The sequence below is a fragment of the Harpia harpyja genome, chromosome 7 (assembly GCF_026419915.1).
Source record: "Harpia harpyja isolate bHarHar1 chromosome 7, bHarHar1 primary haplotype, whole genome shotgun sequence".
Lineage (NCBI taxonomy): Eukaryota > Metazoa > Chordata > Aves > Accipitriformes > Accipitridae > Harpia > Harpia harpyja.
The window spans coordinates 39,796,106-39,818,628 of record NC_068946.1 but is presented as its reverse complement, the minus strand read 5'-3'; the positions used below and the strand labels follow the sequence as shown (position 1 = coordinate 39,818,628).

The following is a 22,523-nucleotide window of genomic DNA, read 5'->3' as shown; positions in this document are numbered from 1 at the left end:
GAGATCCCTGAGGAGGGAGGGAGCACAGCTCCCCAGGTCCTCTTCCCCCCCAACAAGCAGAGTGGATGGCATCCAGTTAAGTGAAATAATTTATATAATTAAAAGACATTTTCATACAAAACCCCAGGCTTGGCCCCCAGATGGTGAGGGCAAAGCAGGGCAGGCTGGAAAATTACAAAGCACGCACTGGAGAAGGGTGGTGAAACCCATCTCCCTCATCCCTCTGTACACGAGCCACCCGGCAAAGCCAGGACACCATCCCTTAGCACAGTTCCTAGCGATCGGGGCGCTGGACACAGAACACTTTGGCTTGGTGGTCACCAGAGGTCGTCACCACAATGGAGGCATCCCTGGGAGGAGACAGGGCTCAGAAATGGGGCTGGGGGCTTTGGACATCCCTCACCAAACCCCCTGGCCCAGCTCTGATATGCCCCACTCCCACTTGAGACCCTCAAGTCTCAGCACAGACCTGGGTCTGTCCCCTCCCTTGGGACCAGAGCCCAGGGACACCCAAAAGAGAGCAACAGCTCGTGATTTGAGTTCCTGAGGCTGGAGGCCCCTGCCAGCCCTGGTCCCTCCACCCAGCAGGGAAGGGGTCTAGGGAGTCCCTGCTCACTTGTTGACAGCAAAGTCGAGGATTTCGGCTGAGTGCCCTCGGTACTCGCTGATCATCTTCCCCGAGCGGGCGTCCCAGAGCCGCACAGCCCCGTCCAGGCTGCAGGTGTACACCACGGCTGAGCTCTCCTCCCACAGCAACTGCACGATCCCTGACTGGGGCAGGGGGAGGCCACAAGGTGAGTACTGGGGACACCCAGCAAGTCTCAGCTCCCTCCGCATGCCAGCCCCCCAGCATTGTCTGCCATCCCCACAGATAGGAGAGCCAGGCACCAGGACCAAGCTATGAGGCATATCCTCTGTGCAGGGACTGCGGCTGCCTTTGGGGAAGCCCAAGAGGCTGAGAGAGAAGCACAAATTGGGAACTGGCCCCAGGAAAGCCCCTGGGCTCCAAGGGAGGTCTCAGATGGGCCCAGAGACACCCCCCTAGGCCTGGGGAGAGGGGGGTAGGGCAGTACCTCGTGTTGGCACTTATGCCTCAAGCTTTGTGTCGAGAGGTCATAGATAGCCAGGGTGCCATCCAGGTAGCCCACAGCAGCCAGTGGCATCCTGCAGAGAGGGGAACGGGTGTTACACAGGGCTGGAAGCGCATGAAGGATCAAGGCTGAAGGCAAAGCGCATTGAGAAAATGAGGGACCACCCAATGACTGGAGCCATGAAACACCTCAGTTCAGGAAACCAACAAGACAGTGAGAGCCAGCAAGGGGCCCAAGGTTCACACGGGAGAAGACAATGTCCTGGTAGGAAAGATCCCCAGCAGGCCTGTCTGGAGGGTATCCCAGCCAAACAGTGGTCCATCAGGCTAGCCCAGAAACCAAACAGGTTGAGGGGAAGGGTCTGAGTGTGACTTCCCTGTCACACAGAAGTAACCCAGGATACCTGCAGCCAACTGGGGAGGATGAGGTGAGAGCAGAACGAGCACGAGGGATGGAAACGGGTCTGTTAGTAACAAACATCCCCCCCCCATAAGGTCTGGCACTGAAGAGGGACCGTCACCCCCAGGCCACGTGTCCCCACACTCACACATTACAGAAGCCCAGTGACTCCACCGAGTTGGACTCAGCCTCCTCACCCTCGCCGGTGGGGGCCCTGGGGGCCATGCTCTCCATCTTGAACACGCACACCACCTGGGGGGAGGGAGGCCGACTAGTGCCAGAGGGGAGGGGAAGGGGACCCCCAGTCATACCGAGGTCCCCTTCCTTACCCGGGATCGAGCCTTACACCCCCTGGACACCAAGGCCCGGCCCCAAAACCTCAGCTCCTCGGAGCAAACAAGGTGGGGAACTTCCTTCTACGAGCCCAGCGGGACCCCCCAGCCGCGGGTCCCACCCGTAGCTGGGAAGAAGCCGTTGTGTTGGCCAAGGGCGCCTCCCGCTGGCTGCCGGTGGCCACCACAGGCTGCTCGGGGCCAGCAGAGCCCGAACCACCCGGGGACACTGGCCTGGCCCAGGACAGGGGCTTGGAAGGCCGTTACCCCCGTCCCCCGGGGCTCCTGGCTCTGCCCCAGCCAGCACAGACCCACCTTGCCCGTGGAGGAGTTGACCAGCTTGGCGTGACAGTCCACGGAGCCCGTCATGATCAAACTGCCGTCCTGGTTGCTGGCCACACATGTCAAGGGGTCCTGGTGGCCATCCTGGCCTGGGGGGCAGGCAGGAGAGGCATGAGCTCCACACGTCCTCCCCACAGAGACCTGGTGAGCCTCAAAACCCACCCTCCTGCAGCCACCACCTTGCCCAGCTCTGCCAGCATCCCAATGGCAAGGAGGAGCCACCTGTGGGGGCACGGAAATCCAGCGCCAGGCTCCCTCCAGTGCCACCTCTCCACCCAGGGAGAGATCAGAGCCCACTGGAAGGGGCCATTCCCCAATTAGGGAGCATCCCAGGTGATTAACCTCTTCCCTACCTTTCAGGACATGCAATGAGGTTCCCTGCTTCAGGTCCCAGATGCGCATGGTGCCATCCTCATATCCCACCACCGCTCGCTTCCCTGGGTGAGACAGAGCCAGCAGATAGAGCCAGTGCTCCCCTCGTCCCTCCACCTTCCACTCAGCACAGACTGGCAGAAGCAGGAGGGCAGATGGTGGCGGTGGCATCTGTCACAGAGCTGATGACATTCCCCACCCCGGACAGCTCCCGTGCCTCACCATCAGGCAGGATCCTGCCACATGTGGCTGGGCACGCTGGGCCCTGGAAAGTTTTGCAGTCTCCGCTAGGGATCTTCCACATCCAGGAGTTGCCATCAGCTGTGCCCACCAGAAGGACGTGGGCTTGAGGGTGCCACTCCATCCACTGGGCAGAGAGAGGGACAGGCAGTGTCACAGGAGTGGTGTCCCCCTGCCACCAGCTGAGTCCCAGCTGCCAGCCCACAAACTTCCCATGGCACCAGGGGTCCTGCCGCTCACCTCCAAGTCCCCCACCTCAAAGGACCACACTTCTTCCTTGGTGTCCACCCGCCACACTTTGATAAGCCCAGACATGTCACCCGTGGCCACGAACACGGAGTCGTGACTGAAGCCGGCACAGGTGACCGAGTCCTTGTGTCCTAGAGAAGTCAGGGGACAGAGACTGCTCAGGCCAAACTATGGAGGACGGTCAGGAGCCCAGATCCAGCAGAGCATCGGCTGGGGAAGAGCGTGTCCGGAGAGATGTGGCTGGAAGGGGACACGGCCGCTCACACGTACAGCCTCGAGCACCTCACCTGAGCATTCGAACAGGAGCTCTCCATCGCTCACGCGCCACACAAAGGCCTTGTCGTCCTCCCCACCCGTCACCGCCAGCGTGTTGGTCTTGGGGTCGAGGCTCACGCAGAAAACAGAAGCTTCACAGAAGAGTAAAGAGAGGCTACGTAGCTCGGATGCCGCTCACGCCCCACCTGATGTTTCCCGGGGATCCAAACCCCACGCAGCCCTGGGTCTGGGTGGGATGTCAGCTAGCTGAACTCCCAACTCAAACTAGTGGGAATCAAATCTTCCTGCAAGGGAGGAGCAGCACAGGCTGGCTGCCGAGCTCAGGGTGAGCTGCCGCAGTAGGAGGCTCGAATGGCTTCTCTACCGGAGTGTAAGGCAGAAATGATCACAGCCCAAGGCAGCCCTGAGTCGTGATGGCTGTCCCCGGAACAGCCGGGAGACGGCAGCCCGGCAAGGACCTGCTGCGCCCTCTTACTCTGGGGAAAGTCAGGGTGGGAGCAGGGCCCAAGGGGGACCCCAGGGGCCCCTGCCCGTGCCCACCACTCACCCGAGTGGAGGGAGAACGTGACCTCGCTGTCATCCTGCGCCTCCATGCTGTCCTCCACCCCCTCGTCGTCCTCCGTCTCCCAAGCCTCGGCGTCGGGCTCTTCTGCCCCCTCGTCGTCAAAGTCCACGTCCTCCATCTCGTCGGCCAGGTCATCTGCGGAGGACGAAGGTCAGGACGCGGCTCGCAGCCTGCCGGGCTCGGCCCTTGCAGGGCAGGCGGCTGCGGGCACGGGGGAAACAGGGGGGTCCCTGGGGGACGGGGCAGCCCAGGGAACACGCCATCCCGATGCCGCCGCGGCCAGGACACCCGGAGCAGCGGAGCCGCAAAGTAGCGGAGCGCGACGCGGGGAGAGGCCGCAGGCCCGGGGCGGCGGGGGGGGAACGGGCCGGGACCCGCGGCCGGGCCCGGCGCTGGGGCGGGGCCGGAGCGGGCCCGGTGCCCCGGTGGGAGGCCGGAGACCCCGCAGGCCCTGCCCGGTGCGCGGCGCGGGGTGCCCCGTCTCACCCGGCCCGGGCGGGCCCAGCTCCACCACCTCGATGATCTCCTCGTCGCCGTGGAAGCCCAGCGCCCCCGGGCCCTCGGCGGGCTCCATGCCGGCCTGCCCGCGCGCCCCACCCCGCCGCCGCCGCCGCTTCCGCCGCTCGCCACGCCCTGGCCAATCCACGCCCGCCGCCCTCCCGCCTCAGCCAACCCCGGCCCGCGTCCCCAACCGGATCACGCCCCTTCCGCCAGCAGGGTAGGCCCACCCCCAGCCCCGCGCGGTGCACTCTGGGAGCTGTAGTTTCTCGCGCGCCGCGCGGCCAGCGTCGCACCCCCGGCAGCCCCCGCGCGGCGGACTGCAGCTCCCGGCATGCAGCGGGGCTGCCGCGCACCGACACGGCCCACCATGGCGGCGGCGCTCAGCGGACTGCGGGGGTAACGGCGGGCGGGCTGAGGGGGCGGCCCCTGGGCGGGGGGGGGGGGGGGGACCGGGAGCGTCCCGCCACCACCCTCACCGCACGGCCCCGCGGCCCCCGACACGCACCCCCCAACCCTCTCCCAGAGACGCCCCCAGGCACGGCCCGCAGGGCCTCGGCCCCGCCCCGCCCGGCTGAGGAGAGGTCTTAGAGCCCCGCCCCTAGCGGGCTTGGCCACGCCGCTCAGTCGTGGCCACGCCCCGCTTGGCTCAGGCCCCGCCCTCGAGCCCCCTCTGCCGCCGGGACAGGGGCAGGGGCAGGGGTAGGGGTAAGGGCAGGGGTAAGGGCAAGGGGAAGGGGAAGGGTAGGGGTAAGGGCAGGGCAGGGCAGGAGCCTCAGGCCGCTCGGGCTGGGCCCCCCTGCCACTGCCCCTCCCTAACACCTCTCTCTCCGCAGGGCTGCTGGCGGCAGCAGGGCCAGCAGTGGGTCCTGCCAGGCCCTGGGCCCGGCCAGCCCCCCCGGGCACACGGCTCCTCGGGCAGAGCTGCCGCCAGCCGGCAGGGCCACGGGCCGGCCCGGAGCCTGGCAGCGGGGGGCTCCCCGAGGGAGTGGAGTACATCCCCACACGCAAGAAGGGCAAGAACCCGATGAAGCCGGTGGGGGTGGCCTGGTGAGTGGCCGGGGCGGCGGGAGAGGCTCGGCACCCGCAGGCTCCGCTGCTCCGCAGGGCCTGGCGTGGGACGGAGGGTCCTGGGGGGTGTCCGTGCTGCCCCAGGGTGGCACAGGGCCCTTGGTTCCCCACCAGCTCTCTCCATCTCCTGCCCACTGGCTGTTCTGCAGGGCCATTGGATTGCCCTCCGGCATCATCCTCTTCCTCCTGGCCAAGCGGGAAGTTGATAAAAACCGTCTGGAGCAGCTCAAAATCCGCCGAAAGATGATGGAAGCCAACCAGGGCGAGTACGAGTCGGAGCGATACAAGAGGGTGGCCAGGGGGGCATAGCCAGGCTGCTCCCCACCCCCAGCCTGGCACCCCAGCACCTGGAAGGGACTGGCCGAGGGGACGCCAGCCCCGTGGGACATGTGGCACTGATGCCTGCCCTCCCTGTCCAGCCTGTGGGGTGGTCATGGGGCTGGATGGGGACAAATAAACCTCACCCCTGGTGAGTGGAACAGCTCGCTGCCACCACGGTCTCTCCCTCAGTGCTCAGCCCCAGGCTCTGCCTGCCCCCACAGCGGTGGGGGGGGGCAGCTGCTTTGCAGCTGGGCTTCTGCCCACAAGGGTGGAGAGGTACAGGCAGGGGAGGGAGGCCCAGCCTGGAGCAGCTCAACCTTGTTTTTTCTGCCCCAAAGCAATGTTTGTGCTGCCCCAGGCCACAGCCCCCACTGAGGCCGCCCACAGGTTTTTCAGGGGAGTAGCCACACCAGTAAGACTGGGGACCGTCTGGAAAATTGAAGTGTTTTATTTAGCAAGTGCAACTTTGCCCACATCCGTGGCTGCCGGGCCTCTGCGACGTGAGCTCTGCCACGAGTCCTGCCACGGGGGTCCCAGCTGCCCCCTGCCCGCACCAGGCACCACTGCAGCTTGGGGAGGGGGGCACGGCCGGAGCCGCGTTTAAGGCACCGAGTGAATAACACCAACCGGGCTCTGCCAAAAAAATCCCAACGCGATCCCAGCAGCTGCTGTCAGCTCCCTGGGCCCAGGCAGGACTGTGGCACTCCACTGCCCGCCCAGCACCACAGGCACGGCCTCGGCAAGCGGTGCCAAGGCTGGGCACTTCCTAAACACTGGCAGCCAGTCCTCCCCACCACCCTTGGAGGCTTGGGGGGGGCAGTGATCAAGGGAAGCCCTTTCCTTAGCAGCCTATGGGTAGGGATGCTGAAGCGTTAGGAGTCACGGTAAGCGGCTGTATCCTGTACAGAGGCCAGAAGAGGAGGTGAGGGGCAGCGGCGGGGGGACAGGAGGGGTCCCGGGGCTAATCCCGGCCCACGATCTGCAGGATGAAGGTGAAGATGTAGACAATGTCGGTGTAGATGGTGAGGGCACCGTAGACATACTCCTCAGGGCTCAGTGTGTTCTTCCTGTTCCCCAGCACAAGTTGGGTGTCATAGGCAAGGAACTGGTGGGGCAGAGGGTGTCAGGCAGGGACTGAGGCAGGGTTCCCCCCTCCTCGGTCCCTGTGTGACACCCTCTGCCCACCCCAGCCGTCAACTCACCAGGGTGAAGGCGATGGCGCCGATGGCCGCGTACAGCATATGGAGCCAGGGGACCTGCGCAGGGAAGGGGAAAAGGGCAGGGTGAGCCAGGATGCTGGCAGGCAGCGGGCAAGGCGGGGCAGGTCCTGCCCGCACCTGGCTCCTGAGGAGATGATGCTGCTGATGCTGACGCCAACGCACCCTCTCCCTGGGGGCAAGCTGCCTCTGCCGTGGCCCGCACCACACCCTGCTTCCTGGCAAAGGGGGACCACCCAAACCCCCCTGCCTGTACCAGCCCTGGGGACACCTGCACTCCACAGCCCCTCTGTCCCGTCCCCCCCCACTCACATATTTAAAGGAAAGGACGATGGCAGTGACGATCCCGGTCACCATGACCACGATGCCCAGCACGCAGAAGAGCCCCGGACATGATGTAAAATCAACCTGCCAGTGGGGAAACTCATATGTCATGGGAGAGCTTGGGGTGTCCCCACCACCCAGCTCCCTGCGCCTCACTCCCCCCCAGGGCAGGGCAGGTCACATCCCCCTCCTTGCCTTGGTCTGGAAGCAGAAGATGGTGACAATGATGGCCACGATGGCGGTGATGAGCATGGCAATCAGGACGGCATTGGTCCGATACATGCTGCAGATGGAGGGGACACCAGAGTCACCCCATGCTTCGGCATCCCCCTGGCTAGGGGGTGTTGGTGACCCCCCACAGCCCCGATCCCAGGCAGGGACCCCACTGTCCCCAAGCCCAGGGGACCGGGGTGTCCCCTGGCTCCCAGCAGCCTCTCACTTGAGCCGGCCGCACAGTGGGGGATGGGGGGGACCCCAGCTTCTGTCACCACGGGGCCCCTGGGGCATACCTGGCGATTGTCCCTGTCATCAGCCCCATGGCCAGTGTCTGTGGGAGAGGAGAAAGGTGGGCTCAGCAGGGCAAGCGGTACCATAGGGACAGCAGTTCCTGGCTGCCCCCCGCCTGCCCAGGCCTCCCCCTATTCCTCCCAGCCCGCCTGGGGAGCTGGGGTGCCATGGGGGCACCACTAGGGCCCCCCCCGCCAGCCCCACCCCACTCACGAAGATGGTCAGCAGGATGATGTTCCAGGGGAAGCGTCTCCTGGGGATGAAACGGGGTGAGACGTGAGCTGGTGACAGCGGCCATGTCATGTCCCCCTGGTCCCCACCCCCCGGCAGCAGCCCCAGGCAGGGACCCCCCTCGTGATGACCTGGAAGACCCCCCCCATATCCACATACCCCCACCCCGGGGGTCCTAGCCACCAGTGACTCACCGGGGACCCTGGCAGCAGGCCAGCACCAGGTAGGTCACCAGGAACACGGCGCTGCAGAGAGAGACGGTGGGTGTCAGCCCTGAGACGCCCCCACCAGGACACCCTCCCCCCCCCGGGCTGGAAGGCTGCAATTGTGGGGTGCCAGCTGCTGTAGGGCACCCCGGGGGGGGGCACGAGCCAGCAGACCCTGTACTCACTATGAGGCGTAGTAGATGGCAACGTTCCTCTGGACAAAGGAGCGGACAGGGGAGCTGTGGGACGGGAGGGACGAGCGTGAGGGAGGGGGTACAGCAACTAATGTCCCCTCGGGGCCCCCCCAGGGGACACGAGGGCAGGCTCCCCACTTGTTTGGGGCAAGGCTAAGGAGAGACCCCCGACTCACACAAAGGTGAACACGGCGATGATCCCCACCGTCACCAGTAGCTGCAGAGAGATGATGGCGTAGACCTGCGAGAGACGAGGGGGATCAGCACACAGCCCCCAACCCTGACGGGTGCCCCCAGACACCCGGGACTTGCCTTGCGGATGAAGGTGTGCCGAACTTTCCTGTCATCCCAGTCAGCCGATTGGAGGGGGGAGCCGTCCCCGATGCCATCATCGCCTGCGGTGGGGGACACCCCTCAGCACCAGGGTGGGCTGCACAGCCCCCCATAGCACCCCTGTTTCTAGTGCCCCCCCAGAAAAAACCCAAGGTGCCCCCACTTACCGAACCGAATAGGCATGGTGGGCATGGTCATCCCCGGCTGGGGGTAGCCCCCTGCTGCTGGGTACCCCCCTGGCTGCACGTACCCCCCTGCTGCAGGGTATCCCCCGGGCTGCGGGTACCCCCCGGCATAGTGGGGGGGCTGGGGGTACCCTCCCGGGGGTGGGGGATAGAGGGGGTTCTTGTCATCGTAGGGGGGGGGTGCAGTGGGCTGTGCCATGCCAGCTCCCTGCGTCTCCCACGACCACCTGGAGGGGAGAGAAGATGAGGGGGTGTCAGCGTAGGTCCCCCTCCCTGGGCAGAACGTGTCCCCGGTGAGTGGAGCCGCAGGTGCGGGGACACAGGGGACAGTGGAGCCGCAAAACCTCCCCTCCCACTTTAATAGCGGCTTCTAATTAATAAGGACGAGCTGGCCTCAATGTCAGCGGGTCAATGAGAGGTGAGAGACGTCCCCACTGTCCTTTGGCCGGGGCTACCTGCATTCCTGTGCCCTGAGTCCCCGGCACCTGCGTCAGTGGCCAGCCACGGGCAGGGCATGGCCACGCGTTGACTCAAGCCGCAGCGGGGACGTGACTTCTCCGGCCTCTGGAGCCCACCCTGCCATTGCCGGGGGGCAGGGAGCACCCCCCCCCTCCCCGCACCCTGGCTGGTCTCCAGCTCCTGGTGACACCACCCCGGTGACAAAGGACATCACATTGCCTGCTGCCTGGGATGGAAACACGGGGCCTGATCCTGATCACACCCATGCAGACCCCACTGCCCCCCCATTTTGGGCGTGCACCCCACCCAGCAGCCCAGTGGGTCATGCGGGGGCTCCAGAACTCCTGAGTCCCCCCAGGGAGTTATAGGGACAAGAGCCACCTGCGTCACCTCGGAGGGAGGTGGACGCGTCCCCCCTGGGAGGGGAGCCAGGACCCCCCCAGGGCTGAGCTCCCCTCCCCGGCCACGCCAGGCCCCCTCGCAGAGCCCCCGGCAGCCGCGAGCAGCCAGCCCGGGCCCAGGGCCAGCTGCTGGGCTTGGCCCCAGGAGGAGGAGGAGGAGGAGAAGGAGGAGGAGGAAGGCAGGATCTCCAAGGCCAGGAAAACAATGGCGCTGCCAGGAGCCAGTGCCAGGCCTTTACCCGCCTGCTACCCCCTGGCACTGTCACCGGGGGACACTCGCCCAGAGCCCCAGGCAGGTGCCAGGACCCCCCACGTCCCCCCTGCCTGCAGCGGGGACATGATCCTGGGACCGATCGTGGGAGGGGACCAGGATCTGACCCCAACAGGGAACGGACTGGGAGGGGACGGGTGCTTCCTCCAGCATGACGCCAGCGCTTCCCGCAGCCGGGCTGGGCAGGCAGCAGTGCCGGGGTGGCACACCCAGGCCAGCCATGCCAGGCCGGGGGGAGCAGCTCAGCGTCCGTCCCTCCATCCCTCCCGCCGTCCGGCTGTCCCAGCCACGGCCGCGCTGGACTTTGCCATCGCGATGACGGCGGTGCCAAAAATAACCGGCGTGGCGCTGACCACCTGGCTGGGAAGTTTCACTTTTGCTGCTCTGCGGTTTCCCAAAAAGCACCCGGTGCCCCCTGGCACTGCCTTATCTGCGGGGCCAGGGAAGGGCCCGAAATAGGAGCCTGACCCCAGGAAAACCCCTGTGACTGGTACCCAGTTAGGGGGGGACTGGAGTTCCCAGGAGGGAACCCAGGCATGTGGGGAAAGCAGCGTGTACCAAGCAGGCACATGGTCACTGGGGGGTCCCACCCTGTACCCACGGCCGGCACCCCATGGCAGGGGTCCGGCTGCCCCAGCCCCTCCTGTCCCCACCCCGGCGGGGTGGCCTCGGGGATGGCCAGGAACCAGCCTGACGGGTCCCTGCGGCCACCGCACCCAGGGAGGCAGGCGGCACCCTGCACCCTCCCCAGGCCATGGCACAGCGAGGCCCCAAAACCAGAGGTCACCAGCCACAGGGCCACCAGGGCCAGCTCGGTGGCCCCAGCATGATGCGCCATCCCTGGGGACAGGGCGCTGCTCTGCACTGGCACTGTGGCTCAGCACAGATAAGGCGCATGTGGCAGGGACCTGGAGCGCAGGCGGCTATGGCCCCCGGCACAGCCACGCGGGTGGCACCAGGCAGAGTCCCTGCCGGCAACCCCGGTGTTTCTGCCCGGCTCAGGCCCCTGCGGCCTCAAGAGCCACCTTGGAGGGGGGAACCAGGGTTTGGGGGTAGGTCCAGGGCTCCCCACCTTCCCCATGGCTCCCTACAGTGAGGCTGCTTGGGAAAGCATCTGACTTCCCAGAGGAGCCTGGAAGCTCCCACCAGCATGGCACAGCTTGGTACGGCACAGCACGGCTTGGTACAGCATAGCACGGCTTGGTACAGCACGGCACGGCTTGGTACAGCACGGCACGGCCTGGTACAGCACGGCACGGCCTGGTACAGCACGGCACGGCCTGGTACAGCACGGCTCCTCCACACAGCACAGCATGGCTCAGTACGGCACAACCCAACACGTCACAACATAACTTGGCTTGGCTCAGTCCAGTCCAGCCCAGCTCGGCAGGGCTCAGGCCAGGGGGGTCAGCGCGGCCCACCCAGGCCATGTTCCCCCGCTGCCTGCCCCCAAGTCACTCACACAGGACACGAGTTTGCAAGACCTCAGCATCGCTGCTGCCCCTCTGCCCCCACCCCAAGCACCCACCCGGGGGGCAGGGGCATGTGACTGAGGTGTCCCCCTGTGTCCAAGCCCAGGCACCCCGACACCACCCAAAGCCGGTCCCCACGCACCCCCCACGGTGCCACCCCACACCCTGCCGGGCACAGACCCATGCCCTCACCTCCTGAGACACCCCATGGGGTCCGTGGGGACACCCGCACAGCACAAAGGACGGTGCCCCCCTCCAGACCAGCCCACACCGCGCCCTGATTTCCCACCACGCGATCCCGTGGAGCCCAGAAAATGGCACCAGCCCTACAGCGAGGTCCCACCCGTGGGGGTCCTGTTCCCCCACGTCCCTGCCCGCGAAACCCCGCTCTGCCCCCGCTCCCCCCGCCGCGCCGGACTTCGACCCGAAGTGCCCCCACCCGCTCCGGGGACGGGGGTGCGGGGGGTGTCGCAGCGCGTCCCCGCGGTTCAGGGACCGGCCTCCCACCCCCGCCCGGTCCCCGCCGCCCTCCGGGACGCTCGCTCCACCGCTGGGACACCCCCCCCCGCCGGCCGCGGCACCGGAGGGAGCCGGGACAGGGGGGTTGGGGGGGGGGGGCGAGGGCGGCGGGGACCGGGCGGAGGGGGGAACGGGGGGGGGGCCTCCGGGCGGGGTGGGGGGTGTCTCCGTGCCCCAGCCTGGTCAACGGCCCCAGGCGGGAACCGGGAGCGGCGGGGAGTGCGGAGCGGAGCGGGGCCGGGCCGCCCTACCTGCTGCGCGCTGCTCCGCCAGGCTGCGGCCGCGACGAGCCGGGACGGGGCGGCCCGGGAGTGCGGGGGGTGGGGAGGGGGGGAGGCACCGCCCGCCCGCCCGCCGCGCCCCCCCGCGGCGGCTCCGTGCCGCTGCGCCCCGGGGGAGCCGGGGGAGCCGACGGGGGTGCTCTCCCCCTCCTGCTGCTCCCCGGGACCCCCGGGACCCCCGCCCGCTCAACGGGGCCCCAGCCGCACCCAACCCCCCCCGGAACCTCCTGCCTGCCTGCTCTGACGTCACTTAGGGACCCCCTTCTCCACGCAGTGAAGTCAGCTGGGGGGACACCCTTTGCGGCGATGGCGGGGAGGGGGGGGGAATCCCCTCCTCTCCGCCGGTGACGCGGTCAGTGTCCCCCCCGCTCCCCGGTTCCCGCGGCAGTGACGCGGCGTGACCAGCAGGGGGCGCGCAGGCGGGAGGGGCGTGGCCGGGGCGGCGGCATGACGCGCGTGGAGGGGGGGCGTGGCCGGGGCGGCATGGCCGCGGGGCGCGGGGGGCGGTGCCCGGGGCATGGCGGGGCCGCGCTGCGGGCGGCGGCGGCGGCCGGTGCCCGCGGGCTGGGGGCCGCCTGCCTGCGCCGCTGCCTGCCCCTCCGCCGCCTCGCCCGCCGCGCCGCCGCCGCCCTCATGGCCCTCGCGGGCCCGCTGCTGTTCCGCGTGGGGTGAGTGTCCGCCGCTCCGGTACCCCCCGCCGGGAGGGAGCCGCCGCCGCTGCCGCCGCCGCCCGCCTTTGTTCTGCCTCCGGGAGGAAGGGCCCGTCCTCCTCGGCTTGTGCGGAGTCCCCCGGGGAGGGACCGGGGCCAGCCCGGTGTGTGCTCCGGCCCCGCTGGCACGGAGAGGCCGGGCTGGGGCTGCGGGTGGGCAGCCCTCCACGGGTGCTCAGCCCGCTCGGGCCGGGGGGGTGAGGGCGGGCGGTGTCAGCCCTGCTACCGGGGGAGGCTTCGCAGGGCCGGGAATCAGCCACCGGCTCCCCCAGCACGGTGACGGTCACCCTCGGATCTGACACTCCCCCCCGCCGCGGGGCTCCTTCCCTCGGGTCTAATCACTAACCCACCCCAGCACCCTGGCCGTGGCCCTGCTGCCCGGTGCTGACAGAAGCCCCCGCTCCCCGGCTTCGGGCTCCCACCCCCCATAGGTGCAGGGGCCCCCCGGTTCCTGCCAGGATCCCTCCCCGGTGTACCAGCCGGTGCCGGCACGGAGGATGTAACCATCCTGGGGGATGCCCTTGTCCCGGGGATGGGCTTTGCAACCGGGGGCTTTGCACGTCCTTCATGGCACCGGTCCCCGTCCCCAGCCCCGAAACGCTGCTGTATAAATGGGGGAGTGCCCCCGAGCCCCCCCCAGCCTGCATCTGTTGCACCCCTCGTGGCACATGCCGCGGGGTCGTTTCTCGCTTCCCTTTTCCTCTGCCCGTTCTGCTCCTGCTTCCCTCTTCCCCGGGGCTGTGGCACCCAGGGAGGGCCCTCGGAGCGGGGTCAGCCCTGAGCATGGCCCCCCCGGGGCGAGGGTGGGGACAGCCGGCAGCCAGAGCGCTGTTGCGGGCAAAACGCTGGGGCTCCAGCCCTTCCCGGTGAGCAGAGCCCTCCTGGACAGACGGCTGGACAGATAGACACCCCCGCAGCGATGCTGCCCACTCCCCCCCCCCACCGCCCCACCCCCATCCCTGGTTCTTGCTGCCCGGAGCAGCTGGGGGGGACTTGCCTAGGGAACCGATTCTGCCCTCGCTGCAGATCTGGGGCAGGCGGCTGGGGACGACAATGGGGGATACGCCACCTCCAGCCCCCACATGTGGGAAAGTGACGCTGTATGTGTCCCCCATGGGGGTCCCAGCCCTGGCAGCAGCCCCCTCCCCAAGGTGGGCTCCATGTGGGGGGCTGGGGGTTAACACCCGGGGGTGGTCTGCCCTCCCCAGGTACAGCCTGTACGCCCGCACGCGGCTGGGCTATCTCTTCTACCAGCGGCAGGTGAAGAAGGCCCGGGAGCGGTACCCCCATGGCCACTCCGCACCCCAGCCCTGCTGCTTCCCCGGTGAGTCCTGGTGAGCCACCCCCCCACACACCCCCCGCCGTGGCCCCATCATGTCCCCCAACACTGGCACTTTGGGGTGGGGAGGGATTGCCATCGCCAAATTGCCCAAAGCATGTTTAACTGAGAATTTGACGTGGGGAGTTTGGCTTGCCCCCGCCACCTTTCCTGGGCAGGGGGGGTTGTGCCCTGATGTCTGTCTGTCTGTCCGTTGCTCCTCCAGGGATGAAAATCCTGCCCATTCCCGTGCTCTCCAACAACTACAGCTACCTGGTCATCGACACTGGCTCTGGCCAGGCGGCCGTCATCGACCCCTCCGACCCACTGGCCGTGCAGGTGAGACCCCCGCAGCCCCCCCAACCTGGTGTTTGGGTGTCCCCGGGTGAGGGGGGTGGCATGTCTCTGGCTTTTTGGGGGGCAGAGGAGGGCAAATCTGCCCCTAATCTGCAGCCCTTAGTGCCCAGGGCAAGGTTGGAGGGTGGCAGGGCTCATCTAGCACCTGGGGAGCTGGCGGGGGGGGGGGGGTTAGGGAGAGGCGGGTACTCGGGATCTGTGTCCCCCCCAAATCTCTCTGTCGTCCGTCCCCCCCCCATTCCTAGACTGCCATTGAAGAAGAGGGGGTGATGCTGGACGCCATATTCTGCACCCACAAACACTGGTAAGGGGCAAGAGGGGGCCCTGGGGGTGTCAGTGGCTGCCGTGGAGGGTGTCCCAGCTGAGGCAACCCCCAGCCCTACCCCACGTGGGGGGGGATATGGGAGGGACACATTTAGGGGCACTGACCTCCCTGTCTGCAGGGACCACAGCGGGGGGAATGCGGCGCTGCGCCAGCGGTACGGCTCCTGCAAGGTGTACGGCAGCACTCTTGATGCCATCCCAGAGCTCACCAAGTAAGTCCTGCACCCTGCATCGCCCCCAGGACCCCTGTAAATTTGAGGGGGGGAGCTTCACCCCCAACCACCACTGTCTGCTCCACCCACCCACCAGTCTGTCCTCCAAGTACCACATTGCCCCCTTTGAGTGCAGAGACCTGGCACCCTCATAACACTAGTGTACCAGAGAAGGGTTGCATGGGGAGGTAGAGTGCTTTGAGGTGCTGGGAGGGGGGGTGGAGGGGTACCCTGACGGTGCACCCCTGTGCCCGGTGCAGCCCGCTTGCGGACAGGGAGAAGGTGAGGGTGGGCTGCCTGACCTTCGAGGCGCTCGCCACGCCTGGCCACACCGTGGGCCATATGGTGTACGTGCTGGACGGGGGGCCCTTCGGCGGCCCCCCCTGCCTCTTCTCTGGGGACCTCCTCTTCCTCGCTGGCTGCGGTGAGTGCGCCTGACCCCAGACCTGGGTGGCTTGGGGGATTTCCCACCCTGGGAAGGGCTTGGGGGGACCCCCCAATCCCACCCCCCTCCATGACAGGCGGTTGCGCGGGGGTCCAGGCAGGCTGTTTGAGGGCTCCCCTGAGACCATGCTCGCCTCCCTGGACGTGGCCGTGGGCTTGGGCGAGGACACGCTGCTGTGGCCAGGTGAGTGTCCCCAACAGCGGGGCAGAGCCGCTGGTGTCTCCCCTAGCCCCCGCTGCCAAGCTGGGGAGCCGGGCAGGAGTGATGCTAAGGGGTACGGGGGTCCGCAGGCCACGAATACGCGCTGGAGTGCCTGACCTTCGCCAGCCTTCTGGAACTGGACAACCCTGCGCTGGAGCAGAAGCTGCAGTGGGTGACGCAGCAGCGCCAGGAGAAGAGGAGCACGGTGAGGCTGGGGGGGTGTTCCCCTGCCTGCGGCCCCCCCACCCCAGCCCCTCGCAGGGTTCCCCATCCCTTGGTGGGGATGCTGCACCCCAACACCCTCTTGCATGGTGGGTGCTATAGGGGAAGGGGGTGCTGGAGGGGGGGGGTCATGGCTCCCTGCTGGGGGTGCTGCCTCTGGCAGGGGGGGGCTGAGCAGCTGCCCCTGCAGTGCCCTTCCACGCTGGGGGAGGAACAGACCTACAACCCCTTCCTGCGGACCCACCGGCCGGAGCTGCAGGCAGCGCTGGGGCTGCGGCGGGGCGGGGGGGAGCACCCCGACGCCTTCCGTGCCCGCGTCCTCAAGGAGGTGCGCAGGCGCAAGGACCTCTACAAAGCCACCTAGACCCCCCCCCCCCCCTTCCTGGACACCCCCCTTCCATGGGGCCGGATGCTGCTTGGGCACGGGGGGCCCAAGACTGTGTGGTTTGTATTGCTGTGAATCTCCCTCCTGGGGTGCAGGGTTGCGGGGGGGGCGGGGGAAGAGTGGACCCCCCCCCACCATGTGGGCATCCCATAAGTGATCCCTGCCTTTGCTCCCCCAGACTTGGGGGTCACCAGCTCTCATGTAGAAGCACCTCGATCCCCTTTCTGGGGGTCTGTAGCCCCCCACCCCACTGCTGGGGCTGTAGGGAGGGCACCAAGGGCTTTTCCTAACACACACACACACACCCCGTTTTTCTGGGAGCCCTCACTTCCCCCCCACCCCCTCAGCACTCAGGGAGCCCCCCTGCTCCTGGCAGCCCCTAGTGCTGTGAATCTCCTTTGGGGGGCGACGACACTGGGCTGGGCTGGAGCCAGCAAGGGGTGGGGGGTACCCAGTACTACCTCCAGACAAGAGGTTCTTCTCCAACACCCCATGCTCGGTGCCGCAGCCCCCCCACCCCACACGTGCGCGCGCACACACACACACTGGGATGGGGCCACGGGGGCACACGTGTGGGAGGGTGCTGCTGCTGCTGCACAGGGGACTGGAGCTCGTCCCCCCCCCCCAGCCCCCTGCAAATAAAAATCTGGATTGGATTTGCACCAGTTTGGCCCTTTCCCTCCGCGGCCGGTGCCCCCCCCCGTGAAACTCCGCTGCGGGGTCGCTGCCCCTTTAAGAGGCGGGTCTAGGCTGTTGCTACGGTGACCGCTGAGGCGTTATTGGGGGGGGCACCTGGGTCCGGCCCGGGCAGGTCTGGGGATCGGGGGGCGCCCCGGGGGCTGGGGCGGGGGGGCGGGTGTTGGGCGAGCTGCTGAGGGGCCGGAGGGTGTTTGGGGGTCCGCGGGGGAGGATGGGAGGGGGTGTGACAGGGGCGGGGGGGCTGCAGAGGGCGGCGGGTGGGGGGGTCACTGTGCCCCCCCGCCAGTGTTACACATGTGGGCACCGGGGGTGTACCGCGGTTTGGGGGAGACATGCTGCCCCCCTCACCTGGGGGTCCGGCAGCAGGAACCCCCAGGCGAGGCATGGAGTCCCCCCCCGAGTGCCGGCAGGAGAGCCCAGCCCTGACGGAGGCAGCCGCCGAGTTCCTGAGACTCATCGGTGGGTGCCCCCCGCCCCCGCCCCCGGCCTCCCCCTTATCCCCCAGGCCGTGCCCGGGGGGGTCCTCGGTGCAGCGGGGGGGGGGGGGGCACCGGCTCCGGCAGGAGGGGGACGGGGGCTTGGGGGCTTGAGCCGGATAAATGGTGAGGGGCTCATCCCAGCCGCCGGGGGGGGGGGGGGGGGCGACTGAGACGGGGAGGTGCCCTGGGCGGGGGTGACGGTCCCCCCCGGGCAGGGCCGGAGGAGCTGGAGCGCTGCCTGTTCGCCGAGACGCTGGAGGTGGTGGCCGCAGGCGACCAGCCACGGGACCGGGCAGGGGGCCAGCGGTGGGTGGCAGCCCGGTGGGCACCCTACGAGCGGGCGGGAGAGCCGGTGCGGAGCTGCCTCCTGGTGCAAGCCGGCACCCGCAGCAGGCAGGACGGTGTGCCCCGCTCCAGCACCCTCAAAGGTGAGCCGGGGGCTGCTTGGGGTGTCCCCCCCACCTCCTTTCCCAGGGCTGGAGCATCCCCGTCCCACCGGCCCCCAGGGCTGGGATGGGGGGCAATGCCAGCGGGGTGGGCTAAGCATGGCTCTGCTCTGCCAGCTTATGTGACCCCGCAGCTGGAGACCCTGGAACAGGAGGAGCAGGAGCGCCTGGAGGTGACCGGTGTGGCGGTGGCGTGTCCCCTTCCCCGTGTCCTGCCCCTCTGCCCTGGCATGTGCCCTGCAGCGATGCCCTCCTGCGGGCTGCCCCCCATGCAAGGTCGCTGTGGGCAGCCTGGTGTCCCCTCCCCAGCTCGGACACCAGCTCTGTCCCACCAGCCTGGTCCCCATCCCCTGCTCTGGGTGGCAGCTGGAGTGGGGACTTTCCCACAATGCATCTGGCTTGGTACCCTGATTGAAGGGTGAGCTGGGGTGTGCCACCTCAGAGAGGGAGTGCCCTGGCTCTGCCCCCCACCCTGTGCCCCCCACCTCTCCCGCAGGTCAGAGCACACCCAGTGGAGAGGAGGACCCACATGGTGAGCCACCAGCATGGGATGACTGTCACAAAGACCCTCAGAGAGGGAGAGGTGAGGCTGGGGGGGGGGGGTCTCTCCCCTCTGCCCCCCAGATGGGGCACATCCTGGGGAGGGGGGAGGCACAGCTGGCCTGTCCCACCCAGGGGTGCCCCCAGGCTCCAGATGGTGCTGTCCCTGGGGACGATGGGGCTGTGGCTGTCCCACGAGGTGGCCTTGTCTCTCTGCAGGCAGAGCCACAGTGCCAGAGCTTCTCCTACGGCCGGGCCGAGATGTGGGGGCTGCTGCCGGAGGGTGCCAGCCTCCTGCTGCTGCGGGTGCTGGCGTGCCGGCAGGCAGTGCCCTCCGGCCTCATCTTCCCAGCCATCGACACCGAGGGCCACCTCTGCACCTCCAGCTACGTGAGCCACCGGCCGGGGTGGCCTGTGGGATGGAGGGTCTGGGTCAGGTTGGGGGTGCCAGGGTGGGATGTGGGAAGTGCCAGTGAGCCGTGTGGTTGACAGCATGGGGGGCATGGAGATGGCACCTGGGGGCAGGGGGGACTCCAGGACAGGGGTGACCCCTGGCCATGCCCCCCACAGCGTGCCCTGGGCATCCAGCGGCAGGCAGTGGGCTCAGTGGAGGCAGAGGTGTTTGTGATCGAGCGAGCCACGCACACCAGCACAGGCATCTCCACCGTCTGGCACAGCAGCTTCCTCCCCAGCGGGTACGGTGGGGGTCTGGCCGGGGGCATCCCCAGACCTGCCAGCCTGGCAGCGACCCAGGAGGGGGATGATCGGCTCTTCCCCCCCACCCCCACAGGCATTTGGCCCGTCTGGTGCAGGTTGGCTGCCCAATGCTGGTACTTCTGCAGGATGAGTCCATCCTCGGCAAGACAGGTACTGAGGGGGGGAGGCTTGTGCCCCCCAGCACGGGCAGCCCCTGCCTGCTGTCTGGCAGCCGAGTGGGGAACACCCTGCCCTGCCTTTCTGCTGCCAGGTGGGGTCGAGCCCCCGCCCCCCTTCCCCAAACAGCCCCTGGACTGGGAGGAGGACATCCAGCTCTGCTCCTGGTTCCTGGACAGGAAGGTGAGATGGGGGGACAAGGGCATATGGGGACATGGGGCTGTGCCACTCCCAGCAGGGTCTCCCCTGGGATGCCCAGGAGGCGGGGGGGGGGGCAGGCTGGCCAGCATCCTCCCCCCCACCTGCTCAAGCGTGGGAAAGGGCCCAGGCAACCTGCCCCCCCCCCCCGGCACAGTGGCCGGGGGGGGGACATTGGTGCCCATGCCCACCCCGCCCACCCTGCCCACCCCACCGCAGGAGGAGCTGCAAGCGTCCCACGCCACCTACATCCAGCAGCACCCCGAGCTCCGGGTGCTGCTGGCTGACTTCCTCCAGGCCCTGCTCCTCCAGCAGCCCTGTGACCCCGTCTCCTTCGCCGCCCAATTCTTTGCCCGCCAGCAGCCCCCCAGGACCCCCTTTGCCTCCACCGTGGCTGCCAGCCCCCCGCCTTGCCACCCTCCGGCTAATGGGGAATAAAGCTGCTGGCACTGCCTGTCCAGGCTCGTTTGCTTTGGGGAAACTGAGGCACGGGGAGGGTAAGGGGTGCTAAGTTGCATGCTAACCCCCACCCCATGTGAGTCTGGGTAGGACCCCCTGTCCCCCTCCCAGCTGTTCTAGCCCTCACTTGGGGTGGGGGGTGCCTGGGGCATACCCTGGGGCAGGGCCAAGCTCGCATCCCTGTGCCAGGCCACCCCACATCTCCCCAGGGGCAGAGCCCCGATGCCCACCTCTCTGTGGGGCACAGCCTGGCCGGCAGAGGGGTGCCCCAGAGAGGCAGCCGGTACTACCCAGCCACCCATGGGTGCACCTGGGGTGCACCCCCTCTTAACTCTGCAGCCACAAGGGTCCTCAGGATGGGGTCTCCCACTTTTGCGGGTGCAGCCTGACCTGTGACAACACTGAGCACCCCATCTTTGGGGTGTGTGTGTCCCCTGACCTGGGGGTGGCATGAGCACCCTGCGCTGCAGAGCCTGCCTGGCTGGGTGCTCTCCCCCAGCAGCTGAGGGTGCATTCTGACGTGCTCACGCGCTTGTGCAACGCACGCCTGCTTCCTCCTCGCTCCCGCTCCTCTGGCCTTTCCCCTACTCCCGCCGAGCCAGCCCTCCCTCACCACGCTGCAGGACACTGTCCCCTGTCCTCCCAACCACCAAAGGAGCCGGACCCCCGGCATGTGATGGACGGTCACACACAGGCATGCTCCCACACCCCTGGGCACGCTGGTGTGGGTGCCCCGTCGTATGCATGGCAAGGGGGAGGGAGGTGCTGGGTCCCCCCCTCCTGGCACAGGGTGGGGGAACTGAGACAGTGCACATTCATAGCACCCAACCCCCACCAGGCAGGGCCCCTTTCCTAGCCCAGGTCAGTGGGTGGGGAAGGAGGACTTCCTTCTCCTCCTCCTCCTCTCCTCCTCGGGGGGGGGGGGACAACGGGGGGGGGTCCTTTAAAAGCTGGGTGCCGAGCATTGCATCCAGTGTCGCGATCACGGCTTCCCAGCACCATGTCCAGATCAGGCCCAGCCGTGGCATCACTGGAGCCAGGTGAGCAGCAAGACACTTGGGTCCCCCCACGCCTCCTTTCCTCCCCTGGACCCCCTTTCCTCTGCCTTGGGACCCCTGGCTCTGCTCCCCCCACCACGGTGGGCACCATCGCCCCCCCCCAGCCTGTCCTGGCTTCCCCACCTGCCTTGTCCTCTGTTCCCCCAAGCCCATTCAGGATTCACCTACGTTCCCAGGATGTGGGTGGGCTGGAGGGGTGATTGGGACCAGTACCAGCCTCTTGTCCCCACTCCGTGCCCACCCAGCAGCAGGACCCAGAGCAGGGTCCCCTCCTGTCCCTCCTGCCCAGAAATGCACTTCATTCTCGGACTGGTGAAGAGTGGGCTGGGACCGGGGGGGTTTAGGGACACCTGGGCTGGAAGTGGCATCTGACTCCTTTGCGTAGCCACTGACAGCCCCAATATAGCCACCCCCACAGCCCCCCCGGAGAAATGGGGCTCATCCTTCTTTGGGCTGAGCCAGGGCTCATCGGGCAGGGGCAGGTGGGACTGAGTAGAGCCGGTACCAGGGCTGCCAGCCCACCAGTGTCTTCATCCCCCGGCAGGCTGCCACCTCCCCTCCTCCTCTTCCTTGCCGCCCCCCAGGCCTCACCGGGTCCCTGAACCGGGGCCAAGCCCAGACTTACGGCACGGTTGGGAGCCCCATGCCCCCGCAGCACCCTGGCACCCGGGATCAGACCTACCTGGATGAACTCATCAGCATCCCCAAGGGCAGTGGGGTAGGTGCTGCCAGGCTGGCACCTCCATCTGAGGGTGGGCAGAGATGGGGCAGGGGGCTGGTACCGCAGGGAGCTTGAGGTGGGGAGGCAAAGGGCCACTGCAGGGGGAGAGATGTGCCTGGGACTTGCCCTGAGGACCTCAACGTCCCCAGAGCCGGCTCAGGCAAATCACAGCCGTAGGGTGAGCGTTTCCATGCTTAAAGGTTTCCAGATGGGGAAACTGAGGCATGGGGCGAGGTGCTACCCAGCTGCAGGGATCACCCTGCTGCTCATACATCTCCCAGGCTCCCCATCCTGGGCCACCCATGCCTGCACCCTGCCAGCACCCCCATCCCCGGCTGGTCCCGGGGGTGGAAGGGAGAAGGGGAAGGAATGGGGGTTCCCCTGCCAGGAGTGGTGGTGAAAGCAGGACTCAGTAGCGGGATCCCACGGGGTGCAATTAACGGTGCCTGGGACCCCCCTACAAATTACTGTCCAACCTGTCCCCGGGTGGGATGGGGGGTCTCGCTGCCCCCTTGCACTG

General features: G+C 67.7%; 6 protein-coding genes across 8 annotated transcripts in view; 4 read left to right on the top strand and 2 right to left on the bottom strand.

Annotated features, from left to right (window-relative positions):
- Positions 1 to 76: 76 nt before the first annotated feature.
- AAMP (angio associated migratory cell protein) lies at positions 77 to 4,492 on the bottom strand. The gene is made up of 11 exons (XM_052791603.1): positions 4,353 to 4,492; positions 3,849 to 4,001; positions 3,313 to 3,432; positions 3,017 to 3,156; positions 2,759 to 2,903; positions 2,518 to 2,601; positions 2,138 to 2,253; positions 1,639 to 1,742; positions 1,074 to 1,164; positions 617 to 771; positions 77 to 350 (listed from the first exon to the last, which is right to left on the bottom strand). Exons 1-11 carry the CDS (start codon positions 4,438 to 4,440, stop codon positions 275 to 277), a joined length of 1,272 nt encoding a protein of 423 aa, XP_052647563.1. The 5' UTR covers positions 4,441 to 4,492; the 3' UTR covers positions 77 to 274.
- On the top strand, positions 4,439 to 5,914 carry LOC128144069 (translation initiation factor IF-2-like). The gene is made up of 5 exons (XM_052792372.1): positions 4,439 to 4,584; positions 4,691 to 4,902; positions 4,992 to 5,084; positions 5,201 to 5,414; positions 5,585 to 5,914. The coding sequence occupies exons 1-5, from the start codon at positions 4,439 to 4,441 to the stop codon at positions 5,742 to 5,744; spliced, it is 825 nt and encodes a 274-aa protein (XP_052648332.1). The 3' UTR covers positions 5,745 to 5,914.
- A 272-nt stretch (positions 5,915 to 6,186) lies between these two features.
- On the bottom strand, positions 6,187 to 12,440 carry TMBIM1 (transmembrane BAX inhibitor motif containing 1). The gene is made up of 12 exons (XM_052792875.1): positions 12,327 to 12,440; positions 8,936 to 9,180; positions 8,748 to 8,830; positions 8,612 to 8,676; positions 8,427 to 8,480; positions 8,230 to 8,280; positions 8,018 to 8,057; positions 7,807 to 7,844; positions 7,493 to 7,580; positions 7,286 to 7,381; positions 6,959 to 7,012; positions 6,187 to 6,861 (listed from the first exon to the last, which is right to left on the bottom strand). Exons 2-12 carry the CDS (start codon positions 9,150 to 9,152, stop codon positions 6,718 to 6,720), a joined length of 930 nt encoding a protein of 309 aa, XP_052648835.1. The 5' UTR covers positions 9,153 to 9,180; positions 12,327 to 12,440; the 3' UTR covers positions 6,187 to 6,717.
- Positions 12,441 to 12,788: 348 nt separating this feature from the next.
- Positions 12,789 to 17,146, top strand: LOC128144282 (probable hydrolase PNKD). Of its 3 annotated transcripts, XM_052792872.1 has the most exons (9): positions 12,789 to 13,024; positions 14,275 to 14,390; positions 14,611 to 14,723; positions 14,987 to 15,045; positions 15,185 to 15,277; positions 15,538 to 15,701; positions 15,819 to 15,905; positions 16,013 to 16,128; positions 16,336 to 17,146. In XM_052792872.1, the coding sequence occupies exons 1-9, from the start codon at positions 12,804 to 12,806 to the stop codon at positions 16,507 to 16,509; spliced, it is 1,143 nt and encodes a 380-aa protein (XP_052648832.1). In that variant the 5' UTR covers positions 12,789 to 12,803; the 3' UTR covers positions 16,510 to 17,146. The 3 variants fall into 3 exon arrangements, with proteins under 3 accessions (XP_052648832.1, XP_052648833.1, XP_052648834.1); XM_052792873.1 differs by lacking the exon at positions 15,538 to 15,701 and having other exon boundaries at positions 15,799 to 15,905; XM_052792874.1 differs by lacking the exon at positions 14,275 to 14,390 and having other exon boundaries at positions 12,859 to 13,024.
- Positions 17,147 to 17,554: 408 nt separating this feature from the next.
- On the top strand, positions 17,555 to 20,219 carry CATIP (ciliogenesis associated TTC17 interacting protein). The gene is made up of 9 exons (XM_052792622.1): positions 17,555 to 17,688; positions 17,924 to 18,136; positions 18,272 to 18,327; positions 18,651 to 18,737; positions 18,914 to 19,084; positions 19,265 to 19,389; positions 19,485 to 19,561; positions 19,662 to 19,750; positions 19,985 to 20,219. The coding sequence occupies exons 1-9, from the start codon at positions 17,562 to 17,564 to the stop codon at positions 20,201 to 20,203; spliced, it is 1,164 nt and encodes a 387-aa protein (XP_052648582.1). The 5' UTR covers positions 17,555 to 17,561; the 3' UTR covers positions 20,204 to 20,219.
- A 969-nt stretch (positions 20,220 to 21,188) lies between these two features.
- Positions 21,189 to 22,523, top strand: part of SLC11A1 (solute carrier family 11 member 1) — a 6,861-nt gene continuing 5,526 nt past the window's right edge. The window contains 2 exon segments of the mRNA XM_052793518.1: positions 21,189 to 21,264; positions 21,867 to 21,998. Coding sequence (XP_052649478.1) covers positions 21,225 to 21,264; positions 21,867 to 21,998 — 172 coding nt within the window. The 5' untranslated portion in view covers positions 21,189 to 21,224.

Bases quoted from the DNA above. Each gene is read 5' to 3' on its own strand.
- LOC128144069 (XM_052792372.1), top strand. From the start codon at position 4,439: ATGCCGGCCTGCCCGCGCGCCCCACCCCGCCGCCGCCGCCGCTTCCGC. The intron at 4,585-4,690 runs GTAGGCCCACCC...GGCGGACTGCAG, and splicing joins ACGCCCCTTCCGCCAGCAGG to CTCCCGGCATGCAGCGGGGC. The intron at 4,903-4,991 runs GCACGGCCCGCA...CACGCCGCTCAG, and splicing joins TCTCCCAGAGACGCCCCCAG to TCGTGGCCACGCCCCGCTTG.
- AAMP (XM_052791603.1), bottom strand. From the start codon at position 4,440: ATGGAGCCCGCCGAGGGCCCGGGGGCGCTGGGCTTCCACGGCGACGAG. The intron at 4,002-4,352 runs GTGAGACGGGGC...CGTCCTCCGCAG, and splicing joins GCTGGGCCCGCCCGGGCCGG to ATGACCTGGCCGACGAGATG. The intron at 2,904-3,016 runs GTGAGCGGCAGG...CTCTCTGCCCAG, and splicing joins TTGAGGTGGGGGACTTGGAG to TGGATGGAGTGGCACCCTCA.
- TMBIM1 (XM_052792875.1), bottom strand. From the start codon at position 9,152: ATGGCACAGCCCACTGCACCCCCCCCCTACGATGACAAGAACCCCCTC. The intron at 8,058-8,229 runs GTGAGTCACTGG...TTTCATCCCCAG, and splicing joins GCCTGCTGCCAGGGTCCCCG to GAGACGCTTCCCCTGGAACA. The intron at 7,845-8,017 runs GTGAGTGGGGTG...CCTCTCCCACAG, and splicing joins TCATCCTGCTGACCATCTTC to ACACTGGCCATGGGGCTGAT.
- LOC128144282 (XM_052792872.1), top strand. From the start codon at position 12,804: ATGACGCGCGTGGAGGGGGGGCGTGGCCGGGGCGGCATGGCCGCGGGG. The intron at 13,025-14,274 runs GTGAGTGTCCGC...TGCCCTCCCCAG, and splicing joins CCGCTGCTGTTCCGCGTGGG to GTACAGCCTGTACGCCCGCA. The intron at 15,278-15,537 runs GTAAGTCCTGCA...TGCCCGGTGCAG, and splicing joins GCCATCCCAGAGCTCACCAA to CCCGCTTGCGGACAGGGAGA.
- CATIP (XM_052792622.1), top strand. From the start codon at position 17,562: ATGCTGCCCCCCTCACCTGGGGGTCCGGCAGCAGGAACCCCCAGGCGA. The intron at 18,137-18,271 runs GTGAGCCGGGGG...CTGCTCTGCCAG, and splicing joins CCGCTCCAGCACCCTCAAAG to CTTATGTGACCCCGCAGCTG. The intron at 19,085-19,264 runs GTGAGCCACCGG...TGCCCCCCACAG, and splicing joins ACCTCTGCACCTCCAGCTAC to CGTGCCCTGGGCATCCAGCG.